This window comes from Temnothorax americanus, unplaced genomic scaffold (assembly GCF_048541705.1).
Source record: "Temnothorax americanus isolate GAGA-0224 unplaced genomic scaffold, ASM4854170v1 Scaffold2, whole genome shotgun sequence".
Lineage (NCBI taxonomy): Eukaryota > Metazoa > Arthropoda > Insecta > Hymenoptera > Formicidae > Temnothorax > Temnothorax americanus.
In genome coordinates, this window is record NW_027509338.1 from 8,446,539 (window position 1) to 8,461,662 (window position 15,124).

The following is a 15,124-nucleotide window of genomic DNA, read 5'->3' on the forward strand; positions in this document are numbered from 1 at the left end:
GCTCTTGCCATTGTCAAATTACACGTGCGTCTGTCCAAATTACCACTAATAAAAATAGCTCTTGATTGTTCTCGATACAACGACAAACGCAGTAACAGTAACAATTTTTATACGCTGACACAGAAGTTTGCTTGTAATTCAACTTGCAAATCATATGTGATGAACGTTATATATAGTACGGATTGATATTTGAAAGTATTGTGATTGTAAGTATATGCACATTTTCTGTTATCAACACATCCTGTTATCTTGCGCGTGACACGTCTGATAATGACCTTATTTTGATAGATAATACGTTGCTCCGGTCTCTTCTCCTCTGGTCATTTCAGGAGTCAAGATGTCAGAAGCTTATGATGCCGACTACGACAAGGTATTATGCATAAGTAGTATTTGTAAATATTGGAGTACAAGGGATTTACTCAAGGAATTTCTTTACTTAATCAACGAATATGTTTAATTGCGATTCTCTTATAGCAGCCTGTTCTAAAATTTTCACACTGTTTGCATATGCGTGTATTAATGGACGTTGTCTAATCAAGTCTTACAAAATTTTAATTCTAAATTTTTTATGCGTATATAGATTTGGTTTCATAATATATCTATCATTTTTATACAGGAACACCCAAGAAATCTTATTCCAGAACTGTGTCGGCAGTTTTATCATCTCGGATGGGTGACTGGTACTGGTGGCGGTATCTCCATAAAACATGAGTTAATATCTACAGTAAGGGTCGTGGCACATAGAAAAACTTGAGCAGTAAGCAAATCAGCTAATCGCAGTCAAAAACTTAAGGCACGGCCCTAAACAGTAGCGAATCCATACCGTTGATTTCCTTACTGCTTAAGTTTTTCTATGTGCCACGGCCCTAATACTTGCTTTAAAAGCTTGATTGTCATATGTGCAAAACTGTTATTAAGTAAGTTTAGACATTCACAAAAATTTCTGTCCTACAGAGATAAAATCTACATAGCTCCTTCTGGCGTACAAAAGGAGCGTATGATGCCCAACGACATGTTCGTGCAAGATATCGATGGAACAGACTTGGAATTGCCTCCGCCAGAAAAGAAACTGAAGAAGTCGCAATGCACTCCGCTATTTATGTGTGCCTATTTAAGAAGGCACGCAGGTGCTGTGATTCACACCCATTCGAAGTTCGCTGTGATGGCAACACTGCTATGGCCCGGGATAGAAGTCAGGCTCACTCATCTCGAGATGATAAAAGGTATGCATATACATTTGAATCATCTCTTCAAGTCCATTTACAGTTGATTTCAAATTGATAACGACATAAAACTGTTCGGCTTACGCAGGCATATGGAATCAGAAAGAAGGTAGAGCGTATCGTTACGACGAGGAGCTTGTAATACCGATCATAGAAAACACTCCCTTTGAGAAGGATTTAAGGGACGATTTAGATAAAACTATCGTTGATTACCCTGAGACTTGCGCTGTATTGGTACGCAGACATGGGATTTATGTGTGGGGCAATTCTTGGCAACAGGCAAAAACTATGTAAGCTATTTTACTATCACATGTCGCAATAAAATGTATTTAACGATCTTTGTCTTAAAATGCCTTCTTTTTCTTTTTACAGGACGGAATGTTATGATTATTTGCTCGACATCGCAGTTCAAATGAAACAACATGGATTAGATCCGTCGATAACTCCAAATGATTATGAATTAAAATACCAGGCAAATAATACATTAGGATAGTCAGTAATATAAAATTAATTTTTTGCTATAATTCCATGCAAAAAATGGTGCCATAATTCTATGTATCTCTAAGCTATATATATATTTTTTTTAGACATTAAACGTATATAAAAATTAAATTAAAAAATAAATTATAAAATTTTGATTGTAATTCACATATTTCATATGTATATGCATTATTATATGCATGTTATGTTTATAAAGCGTAAATAGTATGGATATTTTTAAGTACGTATATCAAATGATGCAAATAGTTTTCTAATCTTTGCTAGCTCGATCTTTTCCTCTTTGCTCATATGACAATCTTTTCAGTTGGATCTATATTTAATATTCTGTTGGATGCTCTAATATTTCTCTACCGAATTGTAATAGGAAGAGTCTTTCTTAATCCTATGATACAAGATTTCTCCATCCGATAATTCTACATAAAATTATTTACTAAAAAAGAACAAGAGGATTTGTTATCACCGCGAGTGTTAATATATGAACAAAGTTAGGACACACGTACATTCGTTCGAAGTGGTGGAGCACCCAACCTATAAGTTCATCATCTGGAGGATCGGACAGATGTGAAAGAACCTTGAATAAAGTAATGCTCCTTATTGTACCTCGCATTTTTAAATGTTCATTCAACATTGTTAACGCATGCCATGTGCTTGTTTTCTAGCATTGAAGCTGAGAGGAGACATTGTATGTTTTTTTTTTTTTTTTTTAGATAAACAGAGTGTGTGTGTGTGTGTGCGCGAGCTATATTGATTAATATTTACCATAACGAAAAATGTTAATATCTATTACAATAAAATATAAAACATGTTTGATCAATTTTACTAAAATATATAGTAATAGTTCAATAATTTTTCAAAAATTACAACCAGTTTGGTAATTCTTATTACGTTGTTTGTAAAATGTTTTTTGTATATTTCAAAAATTCCTATTATATTACCGGTAATATTTGATTAGTTGCTAAGTTGTTCCAAATTTGTAGTAAATTTAACAGTAAAATATAATAAAAAACTCTCCATTATAGAACTTTTTGTCTATTTCGGTATATTATTAGTAATTGTCATCGAATGTACCGTTTCTCGCTTATACCTACGCGACGTTTCGGTACTTCTGATACATATAATACGTATAGCGCAATTGACATATTTAGATAATTGTACGTTATTCTTCCCGCTTCATTCCTTATCACAATTAGTTTCTCTTTTTTTCCCGAGCAAAATGTCAGCATTTATTCGGCCAATGTCATGCCGTGCATTTAAACCGAATAATATATTTTGTGCAATTACTGATGCAAACTGTATCATCCCAATAATTTCGTTCTCCCATCTTCGTTTCATTCATGATAATTAAGATCTACGCAACAGGTATTTATAACTCCGCGTCAGTATTGCGAGGAGAGTGTGGGATTTTTGGCGCATGCGTAGTAACGCGTAAATCGTAATTATTTTACAGACACGTATGTAGATTAATTGTTTCACATAAGGCGCTTCCTGAGCTACATTTGCGCTGAAAGAAATTATAACGGTTGCAACGAATGTTGGTATTCATGTAATAAAGTCGACTGTAAACACATAAACTATATTGTTTAATGTCTAAAAATCTTCAGAAACAATATTCTTTTGAACATATTATTCCCTTCTTATAATGGGTCTGACGATACCTATATTTCGGTGAGAAATATACGTTACTAATCGTCAGAAAAACAGCTCGCGTCAATACGTATATTACGTATTATACGCGTCAGAAATCTCACGGTCTCTACTGCGCCGCGTCCGACGAAGTATATCCTCGTTTGTCTCACAATCAGTTTGTCTGTTATACTGGTCGTGTCACGATGGATTTGTCGTGGCTTTCGTCGCCCTTTGCGCTATTATTGATTACTCTGGTCGTCATCGGCGTCCTGAAAATTGTCGCTGTGGTGCATCATACATATTTTTATTGGAAGAATAAGGGTGTACCTTACCTGCCCAATTCACTATCATCTTTTATAATGAGTTGGAAATTCATTCTGGGTCGCATCAGTATTATCGATCATATTCAATATACACATAATTACTCTCCGGACGCAAAATATGTTGGAATAGTGGACATTATGTTAGGATCGGGTATGCTGTTGCGTGATCCTGAGCTAATCAGAGACATTATGGTAAAGGAATTTGAATCCTTCCCGGATCATCGCAGTTTCATCGACCCAAGCGTTGAACCGCTATTTGGCAGGAACGTCTTCAACTTGCGCGGAGATCGTTGGAAAGAAATGAGGAATACACTAAGCCCCACTTTTACCGCCAGCAAGATGAAGTTCATGTTTGACCTGATATCGGAGTGTTCTCACAATTTCGTTAATTATTTGGTCGATCATCCGGAAGTCTGTCATGCGATCGAAACGAAGGAGGCCTTTAGACGATACACCACCGACGTAATTGCTACGACAGCCTTTGGCATAAGTGTAAATTCAATGAAAGATCGAGACAATGAGTTCTATATAAGAGGAACAGAGGCTACCAAATTTTCTGCCGGACCGCTAATGATGGCTAAGATGATTTTATTTCGCGCGTGTCCACAGCTTGCTAAATCAATAGGTCTATCTTTTTTCCCGCCGGCTACTACCGAGTTTTTTAAGAAGATCGTGGAGGAAACAATCAGAACGCGGGAAGAGCAAGGCATCGTCAGACCGGACATGATTCATTTATTAATGCAGGCTCGGGACAAAGAAAGAGCCGGCCATAAGATGACATTAGATGACATCGTTTCGCAAGCCTTTGTCTTTTTCTTCGCTGGTTTCGAAACATCTGCAACGCTGATGTGTTTCGCTGCTCACGAGCTGGCAGTTAATCAAGATGTACAAGATCGTTTGCGCGAAGAGGTACAACAACACCTTGCCGATGGAAACGATGAGATTTCTTACGAGTCGTTGTCGAAGATGTCTTACATGGATATGGTGATCTCCGAGACTCTCAGAAAGTATCCACCGATGATCATGACGGACAGAGTTTGCGTTAAAAGATATGAATTACCTCCGTTGCGACCAGGCTGCAAGAATGTGATCATCGAACCTGACGATGTGTTGATGGTGTCCATTCACAGTTTACATCGCGATCCGAAGTACTTTCCGAATCCGAATAAGTTCGATCCCGAACGGTTTAGCAAGGAGAACAAAGACAAAATTTTACCGTACACTTATCTACCATTCGGTCACGGACCTAGACAATGTATCGGCAATCGATTTGTTCTCATGGAGACTAAGATTCTGATAGCTCATCTTTTACAAAAGTTCACTCTGAAGACTACGGAAAAGACTGTCGAACCAATCGTATACGCTAAAAAGGAGTTTGCGTTGCAACCCGTTGGCGGATTCTGGATTGGCTTGGAAAAGAGAGGAACGTAAAAATCTTGTGCGCAATACGTTCTCGTACGATGTAGTTGTGTTTGGAACAAAATTGCCGGATTTTTAACTTTTAAGATATTCAACGCGTATATACTTTGGAAGATGACTAAAGTGTACAATAACATGTTTTGCGATGTATTACGTCATTATATATTACACAAAGCGAATAACTAAGTTTTTGCTATAGTGAGGAATAAAAAACTAAAATATTACTATAAACACATCATGACTTGCGTAGACTCTCAAGTCTACTTGATTGTGATCGTTTTTAATGATTTTTATATAACTTCCATTTGTCGCTAAATAGTATAGTAGAAATAATAGAGTCAATATATCGTTAATTCTTCATATAGGTAAGAACGTCGCGCAAACGTTTTTCGCACATTTTTGTTTCGAAATTTTTTATTAATTCAAATTATGTTTGTTGTAATTTATTATAAATTTAAGTGTTCGATGTTATAGTATTACATATATTTAAATAAGTATAACGAAACAATATCATTAATAGCCGATGTAACACGCTATTACATGCTATATTGCATATATGTGTATTTATAATATTTTTTTACAAATGGGATTTTTTTAATTTTTAATAAAATTAAGAGTCACTAATATACATGGATAATATTTTTTGTAACTTAAATAATACTTGACACGTTGTTCATACTAAGTCGTTCGGATTTTTTTACTTTTCATAAACGATAAGGTTTCTTGAATTTCTGATTACTTCCAAAAATTCACTTCATATATACTTAAGTCATATTTAAAAGCAATCGATAAGTTATATATTTTCTGTAATATATGATTTTCTGTAACAATACTTGCTAAGTGTTTTTAAAAAGATTTAATAATCGATGAATTGAATGTTTTGATTTTAATTTAATCACTATTTTTAGTAAGTTTGATAAAATAACGCATGTTTAAAGATTTTTTTTAATTGCTAGTTTGGGACTTAACCTAAGGGGTTTCCCTATTGTGACAGGGCCTAAAATGAATGATTTTTAAAAGGAAAACGACGAAGCCAATTGATGAACAACTTTTCCCACATATTTTACTATATTTCAAGAGTGCATACAAATTTTTTCAAAATTTTATATTTGTTATTAATCCCGTGCCAGCCATTTTTTTGGAGCGCCGCGAAAAAACGGTGACCACGATTGCAGCCGTTGTAGTTATCTGAAACAAAAAAGCAAAAGAATTCTAAATCTACTTGAGTGTGGCTATCGTCTGAATAGCAGAGAATCATGAACAAATATTAAAAATTTAAAAAATTATAGCGAGTATAATTATTTTCGTCTTTTTTAGCAGACGTTTTTTTAGCTATAATTTTTTAAATTTTCAATATTTTTTTATGATTCTGCTTCAGACGATAGCCACACTCAAGTAGATTAAGAATCCTTTTGCTTCAGATAACTACAACGGCTGCAATCGTAGTTACCGTTTTTTCGCGGCGCTCCAAAAAAATGGCTGGCACGGGATTAATAACAGATATAAAATTTTGAAAAAATTTGTATGCACTCTTGAAATATAGTAAAATATATGGAAAAAGTTGTTCATTAATTGGCTTTGTCGTTTTCCTTTTAAAAATCATTAATTTTAGGCCCTGTCACACTAGGGAAGCCCCTTAACAAAAAAAGACTAGAGAAACTTGAAAATATATATTAAGTTAGCGCAGCAACAGAATCAATCAGCATCGCGGAAAAGAGCCAACAAAGCAATTCGAGACTTTCGAGAAGACAGAAGACTTCGAGAGATGCGAGTATCGATTTAACATGCCTTTTTTTAGAAAGGAAACTTAACACTAAAATATATAATGAAAAATTTTTCTCCATGTAGAACTTTTTGTCTATATTTCGGTACGTATATTATTAGTAATTGTCATCGAATGTACCGTTTCTCGCTTATACCTACGTGGCGTTTTGGCACTTCTGATACATATATAATACATATATATAGCGCAATTGCACGCCATTCCTCCCGCTTCGTTCTTTCTCACAATTAGTTTCTCTTTTTTTCCCGAGTAAAATATTAGGATTTATTCGGTCAATATCATGCCGTGCATTTAAACCGACTAATATATTTTGTGCAATTACTGATGCAACCTGTATCATCCCAATATATTCGTTCTCCCATCTTCGTTTCATTCATGATAATTAAGATCTACGCAACAGGTATTTATAACTCCGCGTCAATATTGCGAGGAGAGTGTGGGATTTCTGGCGCATGCGTAGTAACGCGTAAATCGTAATTATTTTACACACACGTATGTAGATTGTTTCACATAAGGCGCTTCCTGAGCTACATTTGCGCTGAAAAAAATTATAACGGTTGCAACGAATTTTGGTATTCAAGTAATAAAATCGACTGCAAACGTATAAACTATTTTGTTTAATTTCTAAAAATCTTCAGAAACAATATTATTTTAAACATATATTATTCTCTTTTTATAATGGGTCTGACAATACCCATATTTTGGTGAGAAATATACGTTATTAATCGTTAGAAACGGCTCGCGTCAATACGTATATTACGCATATTGTACGCGTCAGATATCTCGCGGTCTCTCAATTAACATTGCGCCGCGCCCGACGAAGTATATCTCGTTTGTCGCACAATCAGTTTGTCTGTTATACTGATCGTGTCACGTCACGATGGATTTATCGTGGCTTTTGTCGCCTTTTGCGCTATCATTGATTACTCTGGTCGTCATCGGCGTCCTGAAAATTGTCGCTGTGGTGTATCATACATATTTTTATTGGAAGAATAAGGGTGTACCTTATCTGCCAAATTCACTATCATCTCTTATAAGGAGTTGGAAATTGATTCTGGGTCGCATCAGTGTTGTGGACCATTTTCAATATATACATAATTACTTTCCGGATGCCAAATATGTTGGAATAGTGGATATTATGTCATCAGGCGTGCTGTTGCGCGATCCTGAGCTAATCAGAGACATTATGGTGAAGGAATTTGAATCCTTCCCGGATCATCGCAGTTTCATCGACCCAAGCCTTGAACCGCTGTTTTTTAGGAACGTCTTCAACTTGCGCGGAGATCGTTGGAAAGAAATGAGGAATACATTAAGCCCCTCTTTCACCGCCAGCAAGATGAAGTTCATGTTTGACCTGATATCGGAATGTTCTCACAATTTCGTTAATTATTTGGTCGATCATCCGGAAGTCTGTCATGCGATCGAAACAAAGAAGGCCTTTAAACGATACACCACCGACGTAATTGCTACGACAGCCTTTGGCATAAGTGTAAATTCTATGAAAGATCCAGACAATGAGTTCTATATAAGAGGAATAGAGGCTACCAAATTTTCTGCTGGACCGCTAATGATGGCTAAAATGATTTTATTTCGCGCGTGTCCACGGCTTGCTAAATCAATAGGTCTATCTTTTTTCCCGCCGGCTACTACCGAGTTTTTTAAGAAGATCGTGGAGGAAACAATCAGAACGCGGGAAGAGCAAGGCATCGTCAGGCCTGACATGATTCATTTATTAATGCAGGCTCGGGACAAAGAAGGTGCCGGTGTACATAAGATGACATTGGATGACATCGTTTCGCAAGCCTTTATCTTTTTCTTGGCTGGTTTCGAAACATCTGCGACGCTGATGTGTTTCGCTGCTCACGAGCTGGCAGTTAATCAAGGTGTACAAGATCGTTTGCGCGAAGAGGTTCAACAACACCTTGCCGAAGGAAACGGTGAGATTTCTTACGAGTCGTTGTCGAAGATGTCTTACATGGATATGGTGATCTCCGAGACTCTCAGAAAATATCCACCGATGATCCTAATCGATAGACTTTGCGTTAAGAGATATGAACTACCTCCGTCGCGACCAGGTTGCAAGAATGTGATCGTCGAACCTAACGATGTATTGATGGTTGACATTCACAGTTTACATCGCGATCCGAAGTACTTTCCGAACCCGGATAAGTTCGATCCCGAAAGGTTTAGCAAGGAAAACAAAGACAAAATTTTACCGTACACTTATCTACCATTCGGTCACGGACCTAGACAATGTATCGGCAATCGATTTGCTCTCATGGAGGCTAAGATTCTGATAGCTCATCTTTTACAAAAGTTCACTCTGAAGACTACGGAAAAGACTGTCGAACCTATTGTATATACTAAAAAGGAGTTTACGTTGCAACCTGTTGGCGGATTCTGGATTAGCTTGAAAAAGAGAAAAACATAAAAATCTTGTACGAAATACGTTATCGTACAATGTAGTTGTGTTTGGAACAAAAGTGCCGGATTTTTAAGTTTTAAGATATTCAGCGCATATACACTTTGGAAGATAACTAAAGTGTATAATAACATGTCTTGCGATGTATTACGTCATTATATACACAAAACGAATAATCAAGTTTTTGCTATAGTGAGAAATAAAAAAAAAAAATATTACGATAAACATCATGACTTGCGTAGATTCTCAAGTCTACTTAATTGTGATTGTTTTTTTAATGATTAGATAGTATATAAAAAGAAATAATGAAAACAATCCATTACATGCTTATTGTTAGTGCAAAATGCGTATATGGTTATTAAGTTAAATTGATTACCTACACAAACGTTTACAAATGAGATTAATTGTTATAAATTGCGATATTTCTGAAAGATTTCTTTTCAATGTTGTTAAGAGTTTTTTCATGAGATTATAGAAATATAATGTTACTTTGTTATATTGAACGATAAAATAATTGAATAATAAGATAATTGAATGATTAAATGATAAGATAATGAAAATAAGATGCAATCGAAGCTACCTATTGCGATGTTTTGGATCTTGAAAGCCACCTTCATATATGAATGCAAATTATCCTCTTGTAAACATACGCTGTATATTTTATCTTTTTTTTTATTCGTATTTTTTATTAATTAGAATTAATATACAATATACTCTTTTAATTTCTTTGTTGAAAATGTGATTTTGTCATAATTTATTTCGAGGGAATTACAAAAGTTGTGATTTGACATGAGATATCAACACTTTTAAGAACCAGTTTTAAAAATAATAATTGTTTACTATTTATACTCATATAATATTTATAGATAATATTTTCTGTAACTTATAAATAATACTTGACACGTTGTTTATGTGCTAAGTCGTTTACATTTTCTTACTTTCCATAAACAATAAAGTTTTTTGAATTTCTGATTACTTCCAGAAATTCATTTCATAAAGCAATCAATAAGTTATATTTTTTGAAAAATAATTCTTAAATGTTTTTAAAAAGATTTAATAATCGATAAATCAAAGAGTTCTGATTTTAATTTAATCACTATTTTTAGTAAGTTTTTGATAAAATAACGCATGTTTGATAATTTTTTTATTGCCAATTCGGGACTTAACTTAAAAAAAGAACGAGAAAAATTTGAAAATTTAAACAGAAAGGCATCGAGAGAAGTTATTTTTGCAGGTTAATTGTTTGAAATACAGATGTTTTCTGTAGAAAAATAACGTGAAGGACATGCCGATGATGTTTGATTGATTGCCAGTTGCCCCAAATTTGTAGTAAATTTAACAGTAAAATATATAACAAAAAATTTTTCTTCTGTAGAACTTTTGTCTATATTTCGGTACGTATATTATTAGAAAATTGTCATCGAATTACCGTTTCTCGCTTATACCTATACGCGGCGTTTCGGCACTTCTGATACATAATACGTATAGCGCAATTGACATATCTAGATAATTTGCACGTCATTCCTCCCGCTTCTTTCCGTCTCACAATTAGTTTCTATTTTTTTTTCCCGAGTAAAATGTCAGGATTTATTCGACCAATGTCATGCCGTGCATCTAAATTGATTAATATATATCTTGTGCAATTACTGATGCAACATATATATCATCCCAATAATTTCTCCCTTCCAACTCCGTTTCATTCATGATGAATAAGATCTACGCAACAGGTATTTATAACGCCGTGTCAGTATTGCGAGGAGATTGTGGGATTTCTGGCGCATGCGTAGTAGCACGCAAATCGTAATTATTTTACACACACGTATGTAGATTGTTTCACATAAAGCGCTTCCTGAGCTACAATTGCGTTAAAAGAATTTATAACGGTTGCAACGAATGTTTGGTATTCATGTAATAAAGTCGACTGCAAACGCATAAACTATATTGTTTAATTTCTAAAAATTTTCAAAAACAATATTCTTTTAAACATATATTATTCTCTCTTATTATAATGGGTCTGACGAGACCTATATTTCGGTGAGAAATATACGTTACTAATCGTCAGAAACAGCTCGCGTTACTATATACGCATGCGTCAGATATCTCGTAAACTCTTAAGCCGGTTTTACAATATGTTGCAAATGATGGCAACTACTAGTTGAAAAGTGTTAATTCTGATTGCTGATTGTCAGTTATTGTTGCCAAAAAAGTTAAAAGTTTATCAACTCAAATAACAATCGCAATTGACAAGCGCGACGTGGAAAGAACACCTTTCAATTAGCAGTTGCTATCGTTTGCAACGTATTGTAGAACCGGCTTTATAACAGTGCGTATTGTCCGACGAAATCCCTAGAGTTCTTAGTACTAGAGGAACTGTAAGTATCCCGTTTGTCTCATAATCAGTTTGTCTGTTATACTGGTCGTGTCACGATGGATTTATCGTGGCTTTCGTCGCCCTTTGCGCTATTATTGATTACTCTGGTCGTCATCGGCGTCTTGAAAATTGTCACTGCGGTGCATCATACATATTCTTACTGGAAAAATAAGGGTGTACCGCACCTGTCAGTTACGCTATCAAGTTCTATAACGGATTGGAAATTGTTTCTAGGTCGCATTAGTTTTGCCCATTATTTTCAATATCTATACAATTACTTTCCTGACGCAAAATATGTTGGAATAATGGATTTTGGCATGCCTGCCGTGCTATTGCGCGATCCTGAGCTGATCAAGGACGTCATGGTGAAGGATTTTGAATCCTTCCCGGATCATCGCAGTTTCATCGATGCAAGCGTAGAACCTCTATTTGGCAGGAACATCTTCGCCTTGCGCGGAGATCGTTGGAGAGAAATGAGGAATACATTAAGCCCTTCTTTCACCGCCAGCAAGATGAAGTTCATGTTTGACCTGATATCGGAATGTTCTCACAATTTCGTTAATTATTTGTTCGATCATCCGGAAGTCTGTCATGCGATCGAAACGAAGGGGGTTTTTAGACGATACACCAACGACGTAATTGCTACGGCAGCCTTTGGCATAAGTGTGAATTCAATGAAAGATCGAGATAATGAGTTCTATATGAGAGGAACAGAGACCAAATCTTCTTCTGGACCGCTAACGATAGCTAAGATCATGTTTCTTCGCGTGTGTCCACGGCTCGCTAAATCAATAGGTCTGTCTTTTTTCCCGACGACTACTTCTGAGTTTTTCAAGAAGATTGTGGGAGAAACCATCAGAGCGCGGGAAGAGCAAGGCATCGTCAGGCCTGACATGATTCATTTATTAATGCAGGCTCGGGACAAAGAAGGTGCCGGTGTACATAAAATGACCGTGGATGACATCGTTTCGCAAGCCTTTACCTTTTTCTTGGCTGGTTTCGAAACATCTGCGACGCTGATGTGTTTCGCTGCTCACGAGCTAGCTGTTAATCAAGATATTCAAGATCGTTTACGCGAGGAGGTAGAACAGCATCTTGCTAAAGAAAACGGTGAAATTTCTTACGAGTCGCTGTCGAAGATGTCTTACATGGATATGGTGATTTCCGAGACTCTTAGAAAGTATCCGCCGGCGATCATCACCGATAGACTTTGCGTTAAGAGATATGAACTACCTCCGTCGCGACCAAGTTGCAAGAATGCGATCGTCGAACCCAACCATGTATTGATGTTTCCCATTTATAGTTTACATCACGATCCGGAGTACTTTCCGAACCCGGATAAGTTCGATCCGGAAAGGTTCAGCGAAGAGAATAAAGACAAAATTTTACCGTACACTTACCTACCATTCGGTCACGGACCTAGAAAATGTATCGGCAATCGATTTGCTCTCATGGAGGCTAAGATTCTGATAGCTCATCTTTTACAAAAATTCACTCTGAAGACTACGGAAAAAACTGTCGAACCAATCATAATCGATAAAAAGGAGTTTACGTTGCAACCTGCTGGCGGATTCTGGATTGGCTTGGAGAAAAGAAAAACGTGAATAAAAAAATGGTATTACGATAAACATCATGACTTGCGTAGACTCTTAAGTCTATTTGATTGTGCCGGACGTTTTTAATGATTTACATAACTCCCACTTGTCGCTACAAGGTATAGTAGAAGTTATATAGTCTTAAACTTTCACTTACATTTACACACACACACACACACACACACACACACACACACACACACACACACACACACACACACACACACACACACACACACACACACACACACACAATATTGTTAATTCTTCAAGCAAGAACGATTATCTCTATCGCGCGAACGTCTTTCGCATATTTTTTTTTTGAAATTTTTTATTCGTTCAAATTATGTTTGTTGTAACTTACTATAAATTTAAGCATTCGCTAGTTACTTTCTATTTACACTCAACTGATCTGAGTAACTCAGTTATGTGAGTATTTTATACTCAGGTAAGATATGTCATTTTGCATTTACCTGCTTATTTTGGTGACAAAGCTATCGCATGTAATAATACAGGTCCATAGCCTCACTTTTAATGTGAGTTTATTAGATTCATTAAAGCAGATGATCTCGATTACTGTAGCACGTTACAGTATTGCGTATGTGCATTTATAATATTTTTCAATAATATTTTTTTATAAATAAGATTTTCAAATTTCTAATAAAATTAAGTTACATTTTGTTATAGCTATATAAAATATAAACAATCTAATTATAATAAACTAGCAAAGAATTTGACATTTTTCATATTTTAGCATGTAACACATGTTGGAGATTGTTAATCAAAGATTGTTAATCAGATATGATTCATATTCTCTGAGATTAGATTGTATATAAAAAAAAATGAGGAAAACAATCCATTACTCCCTTAGTCAGTGCAAACTGGGCAGATAATCATTGAATTAATTACCTACACAGACGTTTACAATTAAGAAATTGTTACTGATTGTGATGTTTCTGGCAGACATCTTTTTAATGCTGTTAAGAGTTTTTTATAAGAATGTAGAAATATAATGTTATATTATTTTGCTATATTGTTATCGAGAATGATATCATGCGAGAATGATAAGATAATAAAAATAAGATAAATCAAAGCTACCTATTGCAACAATGTTCTGAATTTTGAAATTCAGATATATAAACGCAGTTTATTCTTTTGTAAATATACGTTGTAATATTTTGTCTTTCTTTTTATTTTTATTTTTTATTAATTAGAATTGATGTACTTCATACTCGTTTAATTTTTTTGTTAAAAATGTGATTTTGTCGAAATTAATTTCGAGCGAATTCCAATCTTTTTAATTTGACTTGATATATCAACTTGAATACCAGTTTAAAAAATAATCATTTTTTGCTATTTACCACTCATATAATATTCACAGATAATATTTTCTGTAACTTAAATAATACTCAACACGTTATTTGTACTAACAATTAGATAAAATTATCGTTGGTTTTCTTGATACTGGCGCAGTATTGATACGCAGATATGGGATTTATGTATGGGGCAATTCTTGCCAAAAGCTAAAATCTATAATAAGTTACGTTACTATCATATGTAACAATAAAATTTATTCAACAATCTTTGTTTTAAAATGTCTCCTTTTTATTTTACAAGACAATAAAATGTTACAATTATTTGCTTGACATCGCAGTTCAAATAAAATAATGTAGATTAAATCCGTCGACAACTCCAAATGATTATGAATTAAAGTACCAACTAAATAGTAAATTAGGATAGTCGGTAATATTAATATAAAATTTATTTCTCCGCCATACTTTGTGTTATTATGCCATAATTCTATGTATCTCTAAACTATGTACATTTTGTGTAGACATTAAACGTAGACAAAAATTAAAAT

General features: G+C 34.9%; 1 protein-coding gene and 3 pseudogenes across 1 annotated transcript; all 4 read left to right on the plus strand.

Annotated features, from left to right (window-relative positions):
- Positions 1–68: 68 nt before the first annotated feature.
- Positions 69–3,295, plus strand: LOC143897039 (putative methylthioribulose-1-phosphate dehydratase). The gene is made up of 6 exons (XM_077405331.1): positions 69–206; positions 289–370; positions 617–711; positions 955–1,223; positions 1,312–1,513; positions 1,596–3,295. The coding sequence occupies exons 2-6, from the start codon at positions 338–340 to the stop codon at positions 1,714–1,716; spliced, it is 720 nt and encodes a 239-aa protein (XP_077261457.1). The 5' UTR covers positions 69–206; positions 289–337; the 3' UTR covers positions 1,717–3,295.
- A 167-nt stretch (positions 3,296–3,462) lies between these two features.
- On the plus strand, positions 3,463–5,718 carry LOC143897034 (cytochrome P450 9e2 pseudogene; annotated as a pseudogene).
- A 139-nt stretch (positions 5,719–5,857) lies between these two features.
- On the plus strand, positions 5,858–9,541 carry LOC143897033 (cytochrome P450 9e2 pseudogene; annotated as a pseudogene).
- A 2,134-nt stretch (positions 9,542–11,675) lies between these two features.
- On the plus strand, positions 11,676–13,521 carry LOC143897035 (cytochrome P450 9e2 pseudogene; annotated as a pseudogene).
- The last annotated feature ends 1,603 nt before the right edge of the window (positions 13,522–15,124 follow it).